This window comes from Aulonocara sp. 'chitande type north' Nkhata Bay, linkage group LG17, assembly GCF_057382095.1.
Source record: "Aulonocara sp. 'chitande type north' Nkhata Bay isolate Kocher_YH1m ecotype deep benthic linkage group LG17, A_spYH_male_GT1.1, whole genome shotgun sequence".
NCBI classification, from domain to species: Eukaryota; Metazoa; Chordata; class Actinopteri; order Cichliformes; family Cichlidae; genus Aulonocara; species Aulonocara sp. 'chitande type north' Nkhata Bay.
This window is the reverse complement of record NC_141360.1, coordinates 18,635,479-18,654,296: the sequence shown is the minus strand read 5'-3', so window position 1 is coordinate 18,654,296 and position 18,818 is coordinate 18,635,479. Positions and strand designations below refer to the sequence as shown.

The 18,818-nt window shown below is 38.8% G+C and overlaps 1 protein-coding gene across 1 annotated transcript in view; it reads right to left on the bottom strand.

Annotated features, from left to right (window-relative positions):
• The window catches only part of LOC147309935 (A-type voltage-gated potassium channel KCND2-like), a 120,624-nt gene that overhangs the window by 16,293 nt on the left and 85,513 nt on the right, over positions 1 to 18,818 (bottom strand). Inside the window, exon 2 of the mRNA XM_086268075.1 lies at positions 1,283 to 1,445. Coding sequence (XP_086124201.1) covers positions 1,283 to 1,445 — 163 coding nt within the window. The remainder of the gene's footprint in view (positions 1 to 1,282; positions 1,446 to 18,818) is intronic.

Genomic DNA, 18,818 nt, shown 5'->3' with positions numbered 1-18,818 from the left:
AAATGTCAAATTTGAACTGCATCCTCACAGCTGACACTGATGTGGTCAGCAGGATTTTCATGATCTCTGACAGATTATCCCAACATAAATTGAGCCAAGGGTGTTTTATTTACCGGTTAAAGGTAAGTGAGCACAAGTGGTGTGAATATGTAGGTGTAAAATGAGCTTTCCCAAAGTTTCTTCAGGTTCAGTTTGAAGCATCAACTCTAATTTGCACAGATAATAAGTTCATGTATGTGATGCTGATGGTTTCTGCAGACAGAAGCTGAGTGACTGATGATGTGCATGAGAGAACATAAAAGCTTTGCTCAGTAGAAGATGTGTTGTATGAATCTGATAATATTTATTCTTCAGAGATCTTCTGCAGGCTTCAGGCTGCAGACAGAAACATGATTCAGCTGCTTCTCTGTAACTTTCCAACATGGTGTTTCTCTCTGACTCCCAGTGGGGTAAACAAAGGTCTCCAGCACAACCAGAAAACTCATTTGTTGATGCTGGGAGGAAGTAAAGCCTGGACAGCTTCCTGCTCTCTGTGTCTTCCTCTCTTTTCTCCTGTGGGTTGTGCACAAACTCAGATTTCAAAATTAGAACAAACTACTGTCACCACACTGATGTGTGAGTGACCTTCTGCAGCAGCCGGCCCTCTTACTTCAGAAGTGCCCTGCTTCCTCTCAGAGATACTCTGGATTTCTCTCTGAACACTCACAGCTGTAAACACACCCACATCCACAGTTGCTCTCTGTAAACACCTCTGCAAATATGCAACGAATACGTTCACCACACGGTGGCAGCGTCTTACCAGAAAGGTTCAGTGTGATGACCAGCATTACATTCTGGTCTGTAGATCTGAAATGACTGCAGACTTCTAAAGTTTCTGTGTTAGTTTTTAAAGCTGCAGTCTGAGCGCTTTCAACTGCTAAAATTAATCAGGTATGTATTCCAGGAACATCATGTCTGTACAGATGTTCATCTAACACTAATATAACAATAATGTTAGCGTGCCTCAGGGCAGGCTGGAGGCTTCCAGAGTCACAGCACAGTCGTGTGGTTCAGTGTGGGATTACTTGAGAGCTGCCCGCACTGATTAATGAACATAACGTCATAACTATTTCTTCACATTCTGTTAATTTCTGTTAAAGTTTTAAACTCATTAGAAACAAAAAGTTCTTCATAAAAACACTGATGTCCTGCATCTAAATCCCAGGTCACTGCTGTCCTCCCATTACACTCTGAAGACAGTTTGTGTCAGTGGATGGATGAATGGATAATATGGAGTCCTCACCTTTTGCGCTCTTCTCTTCTCGGCTCGCTGGCTCTGGTGGTAGATTCGGCTGAAGTTGGACACGATGACGGGGACCGGCAGAGCGATGACCAACACGCCACTCAAAGAGCAGATGGAACCAAAGATCTTCCCCATAATGGTCTTTGGCACCATGTCACCATATCTAAGAGAGCAGAGAGTCAGAGGTCAGCCCGGCTGTGAGGTCAGCAGCAGTTTGTGTAAACTGAGATTTGCCATTTTCAGAGGGTCTGAACAACAGCAGGTATATCTGGGTTTTTGTTCTTTCGCACAGCAACGTGGAGCATCATGGATTCTTCAGATTTCGCCCACTTAGAAAAACCTGAAGACAAATAAATTTGAATACACCAAAGATCCCACAGACACACTATGAAGCTTATTCCTGTAAAGGTGTAAAGAAGAAGAACTTCAGTGTGTTTATGATGAAGATACCAAAGTTAACCTGATTGTAAATGAAAGACTGGGACACAGTATATACACTGTGTTTTGAGTCATTTATACTGGAGGAGACAATCATGACCTATGCTGAGCATAAGCTACAGTGAAATGAGTGCACCTCTGTTGATGTATTTCAGCCTCTGATAGGTCATTTTCCCAAACATCTCTGTGATGTCATACAAAAGGAAAAGCATGCTGGGTCTCTTTTCTTTGCACGGCAGTAAAGAAGCGAACATGATGGTAGATGGTGTTAAGATCTTTGGTCTTCATGCAGTGCAACGATTATTTCACAAAATGTTTGCATTACTGTGATTCAAGTGAGAATAAAATGTTGCCTGATATGTGCTGTTACAACACAGATCATAAAGAGCAGACAGAACAGTCTGTGACTGAAGTTGGAGCATTTCTGATGTGGACCCACTTTATAAACTAGCTTGACTCCTTTGGTTCTGACTCCAGGTGGTGTAGCAGTGAACTGATAGCTCTGTCCCCTTACAGTAAGAAGGTCCAGGGTTGAATACAGCTGAGAGGACTGAGAGGTGGTGATAAAGAAAGAAGACCCTGATCCAAAACTGACACCTTCAAGCTTGACTGAAATTTGAAGCTGCCCACCTGAACAAACCAAACACAAGTCTGATGATCAGAAAGACAGAGATTGAGCTGTTTGACTACAATGGTAAGAGCTAGGTTTAAGGTGAAGCTCTCAAACAGTCAGACGGAATCAGTAATCCTGTGTGATCATCGAGCTGTTGTTAAACATCTGTTTTCCTGTAAGCTGAACACCACACTCAACAGTTTCCTCTTCATTTATGATCAGTCGGTTTGGTGTGACAGATACTCAATGACTAAACTAAATGCAGCTTTTTCAAAGACTCTGCAGAAAATGGAGCTGATGCAGCGTTTTACCTTCAGTTTCATGAATGAAACTGCAGTTCAGTCAGCATCCACGTGGAGGCGCTAAAGCTCTGCATTACCACCACCACCACACGTCAACACATTCATCAAAACTTTAAAACACCCAAATAATTCTGCCCCACTTTCAAACAGTAAGACAGCAGCAGCATTCCCAGCATGCTCAGTGCTCAGACGCTAGGACAGAGGAGAGTGTATCCATCAGGCTAAAGTCATGAGCTTTATTCACCCTGAGGCTCAAAAACACTCAGAACATGTCAGTAACTGTTCGGTTTCTAATTACTGATTTTTCAAAGGAGATGTTTAGTTTCTATTATCATTGCTTTCAGTAATAAATCGGTCGCTCTGATTAAGTTTACACCAACAGAAATCTCAAAATGTAAGATATAAAACAAATATTTTCACATGTGGAAATGATATTTTTTCTAGCTCAAACTGATCTGTAGACAACAATCAAAGGAAGATGGCACGGCTTTTGTATAATCATCTACAGTAGCGATAAAAACAACATAATAAAAACTAAAAAATACTGGGACCACATCAGAGGAGGCAGAGAAATCTGGGTCTCCTTTGGTCTGACGTTAAACAGGATTACTTTATCATTTCCATATTGTTGTATATTCAGTGCTGCATTTTGAGCTACAGCGCACTAGTTGCCAAATGCAGTGTTCTGATTGGTCAGATCTGTTTATTTGCATGTGAAAAATCTGAAAAGTCCAGCTTGGTTCAGAAGAAAAAAAAAAAACATACCCCAAAGTGTGAGTGGCTGGATGTGGAATCCTAAAATATTTCAAACTAATACCTGGTCTGTAAAGACCTTCAGAAAAAACTCATTTGAAGTCTGGAGTGGAGAAAACATTAATCAGACTAACAAATACTCAGACTTCAAAATATCAGCATGAAGATATAAACCAAGCAGTTCAGATATCGACAACTGGTGTGTCAGCTGCTGACTAAATGTCAGCTGCTAAATGCAGCACTGATTAATATCACCCTCATAAACATGATCCACATCAAGCGGTTCAGGTTCCATTCTTCGGGTTCCAAGAGGAAGTCACTTCTGTAAACTTCTGTCCTCTTTGTCTTCCTGTCGAGTTTCATGTTTCGCTCAAGGTGAAGTTTGAGTCAGTGACGGATCGCCTCGTCTCCTCCTGCAAACCTTCAAAGCTCGAGCCACCGCGTCTCACAGGCAGCCAATCAGAGGCCGCGACCTTGTCTCAGTGTGTTTCACCCAATTAGAAACACACTCAGAGTACAGGTGTGTGTATGTGGCTGTGTATGGTTGTGTCAGTCATGTGACTACGTCCTTCATCAAGGAGGGTGTGTGTGTTGACTCTGCTGTGTATTCACCTCTTTATAGCAAACACACACACACAAACTTGTGTGTTTGATCAAATATGGGTGTTAGTAGGTGTTCCGCCAGTAATGACTTTGACCTCAGTGGAGTAACTGACATCAGCTGAGGATAATAAGATACAGCACCCACCTTTAGTTCACTGGTTCATTGCAGCACAAATATTTTTTCCACAAATAGGAATATTGCACTGTTTTTGAACCAAATTTTTAAAAACAATGAGAACAAGGACAAAACGTTTAAGCACTGACGGTCTCTGAGTGTTATATTAACAATTATTATTATGGTAGAAAACCACATAAACCTACTGAAATACTTTATATCAAACTTTGTTGCTGATGCGCACATGAACCTGCAGGATGTCTGAAGGTTTTGACTGTTGAGCGTCTTTAATGTGATGTCACTGCCTCAGCTTTGAGGTACTGTGTGGATGACCATGTTTCCTCTGATGGCCGGACTCCCCACGTGATCGATATGCTTTCAGATGCACACTGAGGTCACAAATATGAACAGTGCAAATGCTCAGAGTCTGGGTGGTTGGAGATCCTTACGGCTAAGCTGAAAGGAAAGTGAGAGTTGAGCAGGATTTGTAGGCTGAACACCAACATTCATCCTGTCATTCGTCATTAATATTTTAATTTGGAGGAAACACCCTCAGCTCAACTTTAGTAGAGAGGTAAATTCAAGAAAATCAGGCAATAAAATATCTGCTCCATCAACCTCCTTCTGCATCAACAGCAAAGTCTTTGAGAGCTTTCCCAAACTCACTCTCTTCTTCGGCGGTTTTACTTTGCTGATCTCTCAGTAACCCAGAGCTCTGAGAGGATCTCGTCTGCTCCTTCGGAGTAAAAGCACCATAATCTCTTCAGACAGTGTGAGAGCCGAGCGCTGAGGGTTTGATAATGATCCTGATGAAACGGCTTTAGTGATGAATAAAGATGATGGCTTTAATGATGGAGCATGCTCAGTGAGGAGAGTCAGTTTGATGCACTTACACTTTAATGATTCAACACAAACTGTTTCCCGCCTGTCTCTGAATGATTACGATCATCAGGCTCATCACGATGAAGGTCATGATAAAATGATGGAATATCATTTGATGATCTACAGGACGATTATATTTTTTTTCTCATCTTATTCTTGACTTTATCATTTTGTGACAGTCTCGAGCTGTGAGGGGAGAGAGCAGGAGGTGCAGGGAGGGTTAGGATGTCCAAGTCCTTCACAGAGAAAGCAGAAATCAGTCCATGAGCCACTGACAGCTCCTGAAGGAGTCAAGGAGGCCTGTTTGTTTAGGTTAAGTTAGAATCGGTTCATTCAGTAACAATAAAAATCTTCTGACTAAAGTCGCACAGAGCACCCGACATGATAAATTTGAGTAGATCAGAGCAGGTTCCCTCAGACTCATATCCCAATTTTATTTCAATGTAAACGAAAGACTTCGAGTTGATATTAGTTTCTGCAGACATGAAGCATTCAGGTTCACTTCTCTGATTGGCAGCTTGCCCACTGCAACACTCGAGGCTCATGGGAGTTTAGTGTGAAATGTCATTCAGAGCATGTGTGCTGCTGAGAGAAGGTGAACTTCATCACATACCATCACACTGCATCACATCATCATCCTTCACGTGTCTGTGTCTGTGTCTGTGTGTGTGTGTGTGTGTGTGTGTGTGTGTGTGTGTGTGTGTGTGTGTGTGTGTGTGTGTGTGTGTGTGATAACAAAAAGCAGATATTGATGCTGCGGTCAGCACTTTGTCAGACCCACTGAAATCTTCAGATTTGAGCTCCTCAGAGTTTACCATTAATCCCTCCATCCAGTGGAAGCGCTATCAGCCACGCTTCCACAACCAATCAATCAGTTAATCAACATCCTGGAGGGGGAATCTGCAGCAGGTTGTAAAATAATGAAACCAATAGCAGAAAGTGTTGATCACACAGCACGGCGAGCCAGGAAACCAGACACAACTCCCTTAGGAGGAATCTGCCCGCAGACCGGCTGACCCAGATTCTGCTGCAGAAACAGCGGACAGAAAAATATGGCTGCACTTCAATGGTGGCAAGGAGGAGTTCTCACAGCTGGAGCCCAGAGCCACTAGCAGAGCCTGAATCTACAGCTGGAGCAGTTTCTAAGTAATGAAGTCCAGTTTTTAACAGAAGATGAAACACTGAAAGTTTCAGAACAACAACGATCCATCACCACACTGAGGCCCGAGAGGAGCTGCAGATTCAGGTCACGGCGCCGGTGCGGCCCAGTCTGGACCTGAGCTGCTGCACACATGAGAGGAAACGTGTTCCTGCTAGTGTGTTATCACACTGAGAGGTGTTGTACACTGTGAGCTACAGATTCTGCTTTAACAGAGAGATCTTTTCTAATCTGTGGTTCGCTTTGACTTCTTCACACTTGTTGGGCTCGTACGTATCTTAAATGGACCCCTGCACCTTCACAGGAGAGCTTAGAGTTCCTCCTGACTCCATGAGACTCTACAGCAGTAAGGCAGTCTTTCGACCTGCATGTAGACCCTAAAGTTAAAATGTGGCACTGAGCGGTTGCACTGGGAGAAGGTGATGTTGGAAAACGTAGTTTAGTGTGCAGGAAGTAAATGTGTGTGCGTCCTGCAGAGAGCTTTAACACGCTGGCTGCTGGCAGCATGTTTAACGTTTCATAAAGTGAATTCACGTTGCTCTCGCCTCGCTACGTCTAAATTATTTATGCTGCTATCTGGACAAACGGCGCCTCGCTGCTGCTCTCCCATTAACAGGACAAACAGGCCACACACACACTCCTGCTCATGTCAGAGTAAAATGTTTCTGGCTTAATGAGAGGCCTGCTTCATTATGGATGAGCGTTCAAATTCAAATTCAAATTCAAATTTTATTTGTCACGTCTCTGTGCGCCTGTGTGCGTTATTAATGCGGTGACATGATGGAGGCTTTGAACAGGTTTTATTAACAGCAGCACATTCTTCTTCACCGTAATGCTAACCACACAGACCAGGACCCGATCGACCCAAGGCAGGACCGCTGGACTGTGACCAGCCCGAACCTGGACCTCTGGGCTTCAATACAGTCACACATGTTCCCATGATCCCTGAGTCTGAGCTGACAGGCTAACAGTTATGAACCTCCAGAGAATTCTCATACTGTCAGCTCAGCCTTAAGCAGCTCTGCAGTGATGTTCAGCTCACTGTTCGGCTGTCCACCTGCAGCATTAGCACTCCGATTCAGCAGGATTACCAGCAGCTTCATGTTTAGCGCACAGAGTCTGACTCTAATTGTGTGGATGCTTAAGCATCCACACTATTGAGTTCCTGTTTCTCTTTATTCTTTATTATTGTGTGGATGCTTTAAGCATCCACACTATTGAGTTCCTGTTTCTCTTTATTCTTTATTATTATTATTCTAGTTGCTTCCGTACACTTTTCGCCGTTTAACTACTTCCACAATTTTCAGCCGATTTTCACCGTTCAAATTTTAAACTATTCTGCTATTTTTGCTAATTCCTGCTACGATTTTTGCTATTTTTAACTATTATACTTTTTAAAATATTAAGCTTTTTTCCTTTAATTTGTCCCATTGAAATGAATGGGAAACTTCTGCAATTCTGCTAAATTTTGCTTGTTTTTGAAACTTAACTACTTCCTCATACTTTCACCTAGAACAACCATTCAAATTTTAAAATGTTCACAAATTATTGGGCTATTCAGGTATGATTCAGCTTTTTCAAATCTTTTACTGTTTTACTTTTATGCCTCTTAAAGTTTTGAGTTGCAAAATTGTGATTTTTCACAAAATACATGTGTTGTTATGGTTGCTATGCTCTTGGCTTCCAGTGTGCCACTGAAGGTTTTGCAATTTTCACTTCATGTCCGAACAACTTCCTGCTACTTGCTCAATTTTCACTCAACTTCCACAAATTATACATCAAAACGTAGGTATTTTTGCTGGCTTTCAGAAAATGTCACCATCATTGTTGTGGGATTTATAGAATTTTGGCAAATCTCCTCAGACTAACACAAGGTCAGAAAACTCTCCATATAAAGTGAATGGAGAGCTTGTTCAAAATCATCGCTACATTTCTGTAATGAGAGGCATATTCGAATCGTCATATCTCCTTAACGAAGCAAAGTTAAGACATGAGGCTTGTCCCCGTATATCTTCAGACACTCCTGACGCTCACAATTCAAGAATTTCTTTCTCACCTATTACCGTTCTGAAATGAGTTGGACTTGTTTGAGGGTAGGAAATTCGTCCTTCGCTCAGATTTCTTCAGATTTCAAACTGTGGAAATGAACCACTTTTTTCTCTCGTCATAACTTTTTGTTGGATTTCCACAGAGACCTGAAAATTTCTATGACTGTTCACCAAAGCCTGCTGTCTCTTACGGTGAAAGAATGATATCGATACTCCAAATAGATTTAGAGTTAGAAAGCGTTGTTTGAGGGCAAGTCAAGGCAGTTTTTGCTTCGCTCTGCTCAGTTATGGTGCATTAGAAGTCTAATATCTTTAATAATTCATATTTTAATGATAAATTGTTAACACTGGAAGATTCCCCCATCTCTTCTGAACAAAACGGTGTAAGAATGACTGCTCTAGCCCCTACGGTTAGGAAATTATGGTCATTTGTTTGAGGGGAGTCCTCACTATGAGAAATAGGCTGCAATAATCCTGTGCCTCTCTGTCCTGCGTGTGTAAAAAGATGCACCTGTTTTGGCGGGAAAACGTAAACAGCCACTCTGATTGGTGGATTTAAATTCGGCAGCTCTCTCCCTCTGTGTCTGTCTGTGTGTGTGTGTGTGTGTGTGTTTAGTGGGAGAGAGAGGACCGTGCCCTTATTTGGCAGCATGTCATTGTAGGATTTAAATTGAATATAGTTAGACTGGTTGACTGGATTAGAGCCTGTGTTTGTGTGTCCCTCTGTGCATTTGTGTTCCAATATGCCTCCATATTTGTAATTTTGTAAGTTATTACTATTCTGCTAAATATAGTATTTCTGCTTTTTATAGGATTTGTGCCTAATATAGTATTTCTGCTTTTTATAGGATTTGTGCCTAATATAGTATTTCTGCTTTTTATAGGATTTGTGCTTAATATAGTATTTCTACTAAATTATAGTATTTCTGCTTTTTATAGTATTTGTGCTAAAACATAGTATTTCTACTAAATGTAGTATTTCTGCTTTTTATACTATTTGTGCTAAATTATAATATTTCTGCTTTTTATACTATTTGTGCTAAATTATAATATTTCTGCTATTTTATAAGATTTGTGCCTAATATAGTATTTCTGCTAAATTACAATATTTCTGCTTTTTATACTATTTGTGCTAAAACATAGTATTTCTACTAAATGTAGTATTTATGCTTAATCATACTATTTCTGCTTTTTATGGGATTTGTGCCTAATATAGTATTTCTGCTTTTTATAGTATTTGTGCTAAAACATAGTATTTCTACTAAATGTAGTATTTATGCTTAATCATAGTATTTCTATATATTTCTGCCAGGTCCCCAGGCAGCCAATCCTCTGTGAGGACTTAGACATTCAAATTTTCAAATCAGGGCCTGCACGGTTTCCCAGCCAATCATATATGTGTCCTGAGGCATTCAAATTTGCATATTGGGGCCTTCATGGCTTCTAAGCCAGCCAATCATATCTGAGGGCTGAGGAATTCAAATCCACAAATCAGGGCCTGCACGGCTTCCCAGCCAGCCAATCATATATGTGGCCTCAGGCATTCAAATTTGCATATTGGGGGAATTCGTGGCTTCTAAGTCAACAAGTCATCCATGTCGTATATCTCTAAAAATTCACATTTTAATGATAAATTGTTAACACTGGAAGATTCCCCCATCTCTTCTGAACAAAACGGTGTAAGAATGACCGCTCTAGCCCCTACGGTTTAGAAATTATGGTCATTTGTTTGAGGGGAGTCCTCACTATGAGAAATAGGCTGCAATAATCCTGTGCCTCTCTCTGCTGCGTGTGTAAAAAGATGCACCTGTTTTGGCGGGAAAAAGTACACAGGCTCTCTGATTGGTGGATTCAAATTCAGCAGCTCCCAGGCTGACCTAGAAACTTACTTCTCTCTCCCTGTGCATTTTTTTGCTGATTTTTTCATTTAACAAGTATATTTGAGGGACCCTCAGCATGTTCAGCATTTTTTCAGCTGTCCATTTTGCTTTTCCAATTTTTCTGTTTAACTTATTACTATTGTGCTAAATCATACTTTTTCTTCTATTTTATAAGATTTGTGCTTAATATAGTATTTCTGCTTTTAATAGGATTTGTGCTTAATATAGTATTTCTGCTTTTTATAGAATTTGTGCTTAATATAGTATTTCTGCTTTTTATAGAATTTGTGCTTAATATAGTATTTCTGCTTTTTATAGGATTTGTGCTTAATATAGTATTTCTGCTAAATTATAGTATTTCTGCTTTTTATAGTATTTGTGCTAAAACATAGTATTTCTACTAAATGTAGTATTTATGCTTAATCATAGTATTTCTATATATTTCTGCCAGGTCCCCAGGCAGCCAATCCTCTGTGAGGACTTAGACATTCAAATTTTCAAATCAGGGCCTGCACGGTTTCCCAGCCAATCATATATGTGTCCTGAGGCATTCAAATTTGCATATTGGGGCCTTCATGGCTTCTAAGCCAGCCAATCATATCTGAGGGCTGAGGAATTCAAATCCACAAATCAGGGCCTGCACGGCTTCCCAGGCAGCCAATCATATATGTGGCCTCAGGCATTCAAATTTGCATATTGGGGAATTCGTGGCTTCTAAGTCAACAAGTCATCCATGTCATATATCTCTAAAAATTCACATTTTAATGATAAATTGTTAACACTGGAAGATTCCCCCATCTCTTCTGAACAAAACGGTGTAAGAATGACCGCTCTAGCCCCTACGGTTAGGAAATTATGGTCATTTGTTTGAGGGGAGTCGTCACTATGAGAAATAGACTGCAATAATCCTGTGCCTCTCTGTGCTGCGTGTGTAAAAAGGATGCACCTGTTTTGGCGGGAAAAAGTAAACAGCCACTCTGATTGGTGGCAGCTCTCTCCCTCTGTGTCTGTCTGTGTGTGTGTGTGTGTGTGTGTGTGTGTGTGTGTGTGTGTGTGTGTGTGTGTGTGTGTGTGTGTGTGTGTGTGAGAGAGAGAGAGAGAGAGAGAGAGAGAGAGAGAGAGAGAGAGAGAGAGAGAGAGAGAGAGAGAGAGAGAGGCTTTTAATGGGATGATCTCATTCTAAGATTCTAATTTAATATATTTAGACTGGGTGACTGAATCTCTCTGTGCATGTGTGTTTCCTTATGTGTACATATTTGTGATTTTGTGGCTGTTATAGATTTTTTTGCTGATTTTTTTCATTTAACAAGTATATTTGAGGGACCCTCAGCATGTTCAGCATTTTTTCAGCTGTCCATTTTGCTTTTCCAGTTTTTCTGTTTAAGTTATTACTATTGTGCTAAATCATACTGTTTCTGCTATTTCATAAGATTTGTGCAAAATATAGTATTTCTGCCAAATATAGTATTTCTGATTAATTATAGTTTTTCTACTAAATCATAGTACAGTATTTCTGCTTTTTATAGGATTTGTGCTAAAACATAGTATTTCTACTAAATGTAGTATTTATGCTTAATCATACTATTTTTGCTTTTTATAGGGTTTGTGCTTAATATAGTATTTCTGCTAAATTATAGTATTTCTGCTTTTTATAGTATTTGTGCTAAAACATAGTATTTCTACTAAATGTAGTATTTATGCTTAATCATACTATTTCTATATATTTCTGCCAAGTCCCCAGGCAGCCAATCCTCTGTGAGGACTTAGACATTCAAATTTTCAAATCAGGCCCTGCACGGTTTCCCAGCCAATCATATATGTGTCCTGAGGCATTCAAATTTGCATATTGGGGACTTCATGGCTTCTAAGCCAGCCAATCATATCTGAGGGCTGAGGAATTCAAATCCACAAATCAGGGCCTGCACAGCTTCCCAGCCAGCCAATCATGTATGTGGGCTCCAGGTATTCAAATTTGCATATTGGGGAATTCGTGGCTTCTAAGTCAACAAGTCATCCATGTCATATATCTCTAAAAATTCATATTTTAATGATAAATTGTCAACACTTGAAGATTCCCCCATCTCTTCTGAACAAAACGGTGTAAGAATGACCGTTCTAGCTCCTACGGTTAGGAAATTATGGTCATTTGTTTGAGGGGAGTCGTCATTATGAGAAATAGACTGCAATGATCCTGTGTCTCTCTGTGCTGCGTGTGTAAAAAGGATGCACCTGTTTTGGAGGGAAAGAGTGCACAGGCTCTCTGATTGGTGGATTCAAATTCAGCAGCTCCCAGGCTGACCTAGAAACTCACTTTTCTCTCCCTGTGTGTGTGTGTGTGTGTGTGTGTGTGTGTGTGTGTGTGTGTGTGTGTGTGTGTGTGTGTGTGTGTGTGTGTGTGACAGAGAGAGAGAGAGAGAGAGAGAAAGGCTTTTAATGGGATGATCTCATTCTAAGATTCAAATTCAATATATTTAGACTGGTTGACTGAATTGGATCTTGTGTGTGTGTCTCTCTGTGCATGTGTGTTTCCTCATGTGTACATATTTGTGATTGTGTGGCTGTTATAGATTTTTTTGCTGATTTTTTTCATTTAACAAGTATAGTTGAGGGACCTTCAGCATGTTCATCATTTTTTCAGCTGTCCATTTTTGCTTTTCCAATTTTTCTGTTTAAGTTATTACTATTGTGCTAAATCATACTATTTCTGCTATTTTATAAGATTTGTGCCAAATACCGTATTTCTGCCAAATATAGTATTTCTGATTAATTATAGTTTTTTCTACCAAATCATAGTACAGTATTTCTGCTTTTTATAGGGTTTGTGTTTAATATAGTATTTCTGCTAAATTATAGTATTTCTGGTTTTTATAGTATTTGTGCTAAATTATAGTATTTCTGCCAAATTATAATATTTGTGCTAAAACATAGTCTTAATTTAAAATTACAATATTCATAGTTCATCACAGTGTCTCTGGTAAATCACAATATTTCTGCTCTGTTGTACTATTTTTCTAAATCATAGTGTTTCTGTAATGTTTAAGTATTTTTGGCTAAATATATTCTTTCTGTTATCTTATACTATTTCTCCTAAATTCTTGTATTTTTGAGAAGTTATCATGTTTCTGGTAAGTTACAATATTTCTGCTAAATTCTGCTATGCTATTGTATTTCTGCCAAGTATTATGTTTCCTCTAAGATATTGCAGTTCTGCTAAGTTATTCCATTTTAGCAAACTTCTTTTGCTTCTGCAAAGTTTTTACAATTTCTGCAACTTTTCAGCTTTTTCAGCTAGTTTTTGCATACAGCTTCAGCTTTAAGCATCCACACTGCATTTTCGCAGGAAATGCAAATTTTTCTAGTTATTATTATTATTATTCTAGTTGCTTCCGTACACTTTTCGCCGTTAAACTACTTCCACAATTTTCAGCCGATTTTCACCGTTCAAATTTTAAACTATTCAGCTATTTTTGCTAATTCCTGCTACGATTTTTGCTATTTTTAACTATTATACTTTTTAAAATATTAAGCTTTTTTCCTTTAATTTGTCCCATTGAAATGAATGGGAAACTTCAGCAATTCTGCTAAAATTTGCTTGTTTTTGAAACTTAACTACTTCCTCATATTTTCACCTAGAACAACCATTCAAACTTTAAAATGTTCACAAATTATTGGGCTATTCAGGTATGATTCAGCTTTTTCAAATCTTTTACTGTTTTACTTTTATGCCTCTTAAAGTTTTGAGTTGCAAAATTGTGATTTTTCACAAAATACATGTGTTGTTATGGTTGCTATGCTCTTGGCTTCCAGTGTGCCACTGAAGGTTTTGCAATTTTCACTTCATGTCCGAACAACTTCCTGCTACTTGCTCAATTTTCACTCAACTTCCACAAATTATACATCAAAACGTAGGTATTTTTGCTGGCTTTCAGAAAATGTCACCATCATTGTTGTGGGATTTATAGAATTTTTGCAAATCTCCTCAGACTAACACAAGGTCAGAAAACTCTCCATATAAAGTGAATGGAGAGCTTGTTCAAAATCACCGCTGGATTTCTGTAATGAGAGGCATATTCGAATCGTCATATCTCCTTAACGAAGCAAGGTTAAGACATGAGGCTTGTCCCCGAATATCTTCAGACACCCCTGACGCTCACAATTCAAGAATTTCTTTCTCACCTATTACCGTTCTGAAATGAGTTGGACTTGTTTGAGGGTAGGAAATTCGTCCTTCGCTCAGATTTCTTCAGATTTCAAACTGTGGAAATGAACCACTTTTTTCTCTCGTCATAACTTTTTGTTGGATTTCCACAGAGACCTGAAAATTTCCATGATTGTTCACCAAAGCCTGCTGTCTCTTACGGTGAAAGAATGATATCGATACTCCAAATAGATTTCAAGTCACAAAGCGTTGTTTGAGGGCAAGTCAAGGCAGTTTTTGCTTCGCTCTACTCAGTTATGGTGCATTAGAAGTCAAATATCTTTAATAATTCATATTTTAATGACAAATTGTAAACACTGGAAGATTCCCCCATCTCTTCTGAACAAAACAGTGTAAGAATGACCGCTCTAGCCCCTACGGTTTGGAAACTATGGTCATTTGTTTGAGGGGAGTCCTCACTATGAGAAATAGGCTACAATAATCCTGTGCCTCTCTGTGCTGCGTGTGTAAAAAGAGGCACATGTTTTGGCGGGAAAAAGTACACAGGCTCTCTGATTGGTGGATTCAAATTCAGCAGCTCCCAGGCTGACCTAGAAACTTACTTCTCTCTCCCTGTGCATTTTTTTGCTGATTTTTTCATTTAACAAGTATATTTGAGGGACCCTCAGCATGTTCAGCATTTTTTCAGCTGTCCATTTTGCTTTTCCAATTTTTCTGTTTAACTTATTACTATTGTGCTAAATAATACTATTTCTGCTATTTTATAAGATTTGTGCCTAATATAGTATTTCTGCTAAATTACAATATTTCTGCTTTTTATACTATTTGTGCTAAAACATAGTATTTCTACTAAATGTAGTATTTATGCTTAATCATACTATTTCTGCTTTTTATGGGATTTGTGCCTAATATAGTATTTCTGCTTTTTATAGGATTTTTGCTCAAACATAGTATTTCTACTAAATGTAGTGTTTATGCTTAATCATCCTATTTCTGCTTTTTATAGGATTTGTGCTTAATATAGTATTTCTGCTAAATTATAGTATTTCTGCTTTTTATAGTATTTGTGCTAAAACATAGTATTTCTACTAAATGTAGTATTTATGCTTAATCATAGTATTTCTATATATTTCTGCCAGGTCCCCAGGCAGCCAATCCTCTGTGAGGACTGAGAAATTCAAATTTTCAAATCAGGGCCTGCACGGCTTCCCAGCCAATCATATATGTGTCCTGAGGCATTCAAATTTGCATATTGGGGCCTTCATGGCTTCTAAGCCAGCCAATCATATCTGAGGGCTGAGGAATTCAAATCCACAAATCAGGGCCTGCACAGCTTCCCAGCCAGCCAATCATGTATGTGGGCTCCAGGTATTCAAATTTGCATATTGGGGAATTCGTGGCTTCTAAGTCAACAAGTCATCCATGTCATATATCTCTAAAAATTCATATTTTAATGATAAATTGTCAACACTTGAAGATTCCCCCATCTCTTCTGAACAAAACGGTGTAAGAATGACCGCTCTAGCCCCTATGGTTAGGAAATTATGGTCATTTGTTTGAGGGGAATCCTCACTATGTGAAATAAACTGAAAGAAGCAGGTCTATGTCTCTGTGCTGCGTGTGTAAAAAGATGCACCTGTTTTGGCGGGAAAACGTAAACAGCCTCTCTGATTGGTGGATTCAAATTCAGCAGCTCCCAGGCTGACCTAGAAACTTAGTCCTCTCTCCCTGTGTGTGTGTGTGTGTGTGTGTGTGTGTGTTTGTTTAGTGGGAGAGAGAGGACCCTGCCCTTATTTGACAGTATGTCATTGTAGGATTTAAATTGAACATAGTTAGACTGGTTGACTGGATTAGAGCCTGTGTTTGTGTGTCCCTCTGTGCATTTGTGTTTCAATAAGTTATTACTATTCTGCTAAATCATAGTATTTCTGGTACTTTTCGGTACTTGTGCTAAATACAGTATTTCTGCTAAATCATACTATTTCTGCTTTTCATAGGATTTATGCCTAATATAGTATTTCTGCTAAATTATAGTATTTCTGCTTTTTATAGGATTTGTGCCTAACATAGTATTTCTGCTAAATTATAGTATTTCTGCTTTTTATAGGATTTGTGCCTAACATAGTATTTCTGCTAAATTATAGTATTTCTGCTTTTTATACTATTTGTTCTAAATTATAGTATTTCTGCTTTTTATAGGATTTGTGCTTAATATAGTATTTCTGCTAAATTATAGTTTTTCTTCTTTTTATAATAATTTGTGCTAAAACATAGTATTTCTACTAAATGTAGTATTTATGCTTAATAATAGTATTTCTATATATTTCTGCCAGGTCCCCAGGCAGCCAATCCTCTGTGAGGACTGAGACATTCAAATTTTCAAATCAGGGCCTGCACAGTTTCCCAGCCAATCAAATAAGTGTCCTGAGGCATTCAAATTTGCATATTGGGGCCTTCGTGGCTTCTAAGCCAGCCAATCATATCTGAGGGCTGAGGAATTCAAATCCACAAATCAGGGCCTGCACGGCTTCCCAGCCAGCCAATCACATATGTGGTCTCAGGCATTCAAATTTGCATATTGGGGAATTCGTGGCTTCTATGTCAACAAGTCATCCATGTCATATATCTCTAAAAATTCATATTTTAATATTAAATTGTCAACACTTGAAGATTCCCCCATCTCTTCTGAACAAAACGGTGTAAGAATGACCGTTCTAGCCCCTACGGTTAGGAAATTACGGTCATTTGTTTGAGGGGAGTCGTCACTATGAGAAATAGACTGCAAAAATCCTGTGTCTCTCTGTGCTGCTGCGTGTGTAAACAGATGCACCTGTTTTGGTGGGGAAAAGTGCACAGCCTCTCTGATTGGTGGATTCAAATTCACCAGCTCCCAGGCTGACCTAGAAACTTACTTCTCTCTCCCTGTGTGTGTGTGTGTGTGTGTGTGTGTGTGTGTGTGTGTGTGTGTGTGTGTGTGTGACAGAGAGAGAGAGAGAGAGAGAGAGAGAAAGGCTTTTAATGGGATGATCTCATTCTAAGATTTAAATTCAATATATTTAGACTGGTTGACTGAATTGGATCTTGTGTGTGGGTCTCTCTGTGCATGTGTGTTTCCTCATGTGTACATATTTGTGATTGTGTGGCTGTAATAAATTTTTTTGCAGATTTTTGTCATTTAACAAGTATATTTGAGGGACCCTCAGCATGTTCAGCATTTTTTCAGCTGTCCATTTTGCTTTTCCAATTTTTCTGTTTAACTTATTACTATTGTGCTAAATCATACTGTTTCTGCTATTTTATAAGATTTGTGCTTAATATACTATTTCTGCTTTTATAGGATTTGTGCTTAATATAGTATTTCTGCTTTTTATAGTATTTATGCTTAATCATACTATTTCTGCTTTTCATAGTATTTGTGCTTAATATAGTATTTCTGCTAAATTTAGTATTTCTGATTAATTATAGTTTTTCTACTAAATCATAGTACAGTATTTCTGCTTTTTATGGGATTTGTGCTAAAACAAAGTATTTCTACTAAATGTAGTATTTGTGCTTAATCATACCATTTCTGCTTTTTATAGGATTTGTGCTTAATATAGGATTTCTGCTAAATTATAGTATTTCTGCCAAATTATAATATTTGTGCTAAAACATAGTCTCAATTTAAAATTACAATATTCATAGTTCATCACAGTGTCTCTGGTAAATCACAATATTTCTGCTCTGTTGTACTATTTTTCTAAATCATAGTGTTTCTGTAATGTTTAAGTATTTTTGGCTAAATATATTCTTTCTGTTATCTTATACTATTTCTCCTAAATTCTTGTATTTTTGAGAAGTTATCATGTTTCTGGTAAGTTACAATATTTCTGCTAAATTCTGCTATGCTATTGTATTTCTGCCAAGTATTATGTTTCCTCTAAGATATTGCAGTTCTGCTAAGTTATTCCATTTTAGCAAACTTCTTTTGCTTCTGCAAAGTTTTTACAATTTCTGCAACTTTTCAGCTTTTTCAGCTACTTTTTGCATACAGCTTCAGCTTTAAGCATCCACACTGCATTTTCGCAGGAAATGCAAATTTTTCTAGTGTGATTTGATTTACAGCAGGTCTGTCAGAAGAACATCAGCTGAGATGCTCTCTGCAAGCATGAGTATCACAACACAATGGAAAGAACAACCTCACAGCATCTAACCAGGAAGTCTCTCTCTAAGCAGTAGGATCATTGTGAAGTCTACAATCAGGAGACGCCTTCACGTTGGTTACTTACATAACTGTATGTGTTGGGTCTGCACCTTGCAGGCCCTGCTGGTTCAAAGACTTACCACTCATGAAGAAAGCAAGACAAACAGCTCAACCGGTTTTAACGTGCTAGCAAGGGGACAGCGTTTGGCAGTACCTCTGCCCTCGGTCTCAGATGACTCCAAAAAACCAGCCTCCCCTGCAGCCTTTTATTCTGTGACACGCAGTTTCACAAACACCCATTGTGAAACCCCTTTGAACTAAGACACTCAGTGTTTGTGTATGCATGTGCGAGCATGTGTGAGTGTGTGTGGATGTTTTTGTGTGACTTCCTGCTGATCACA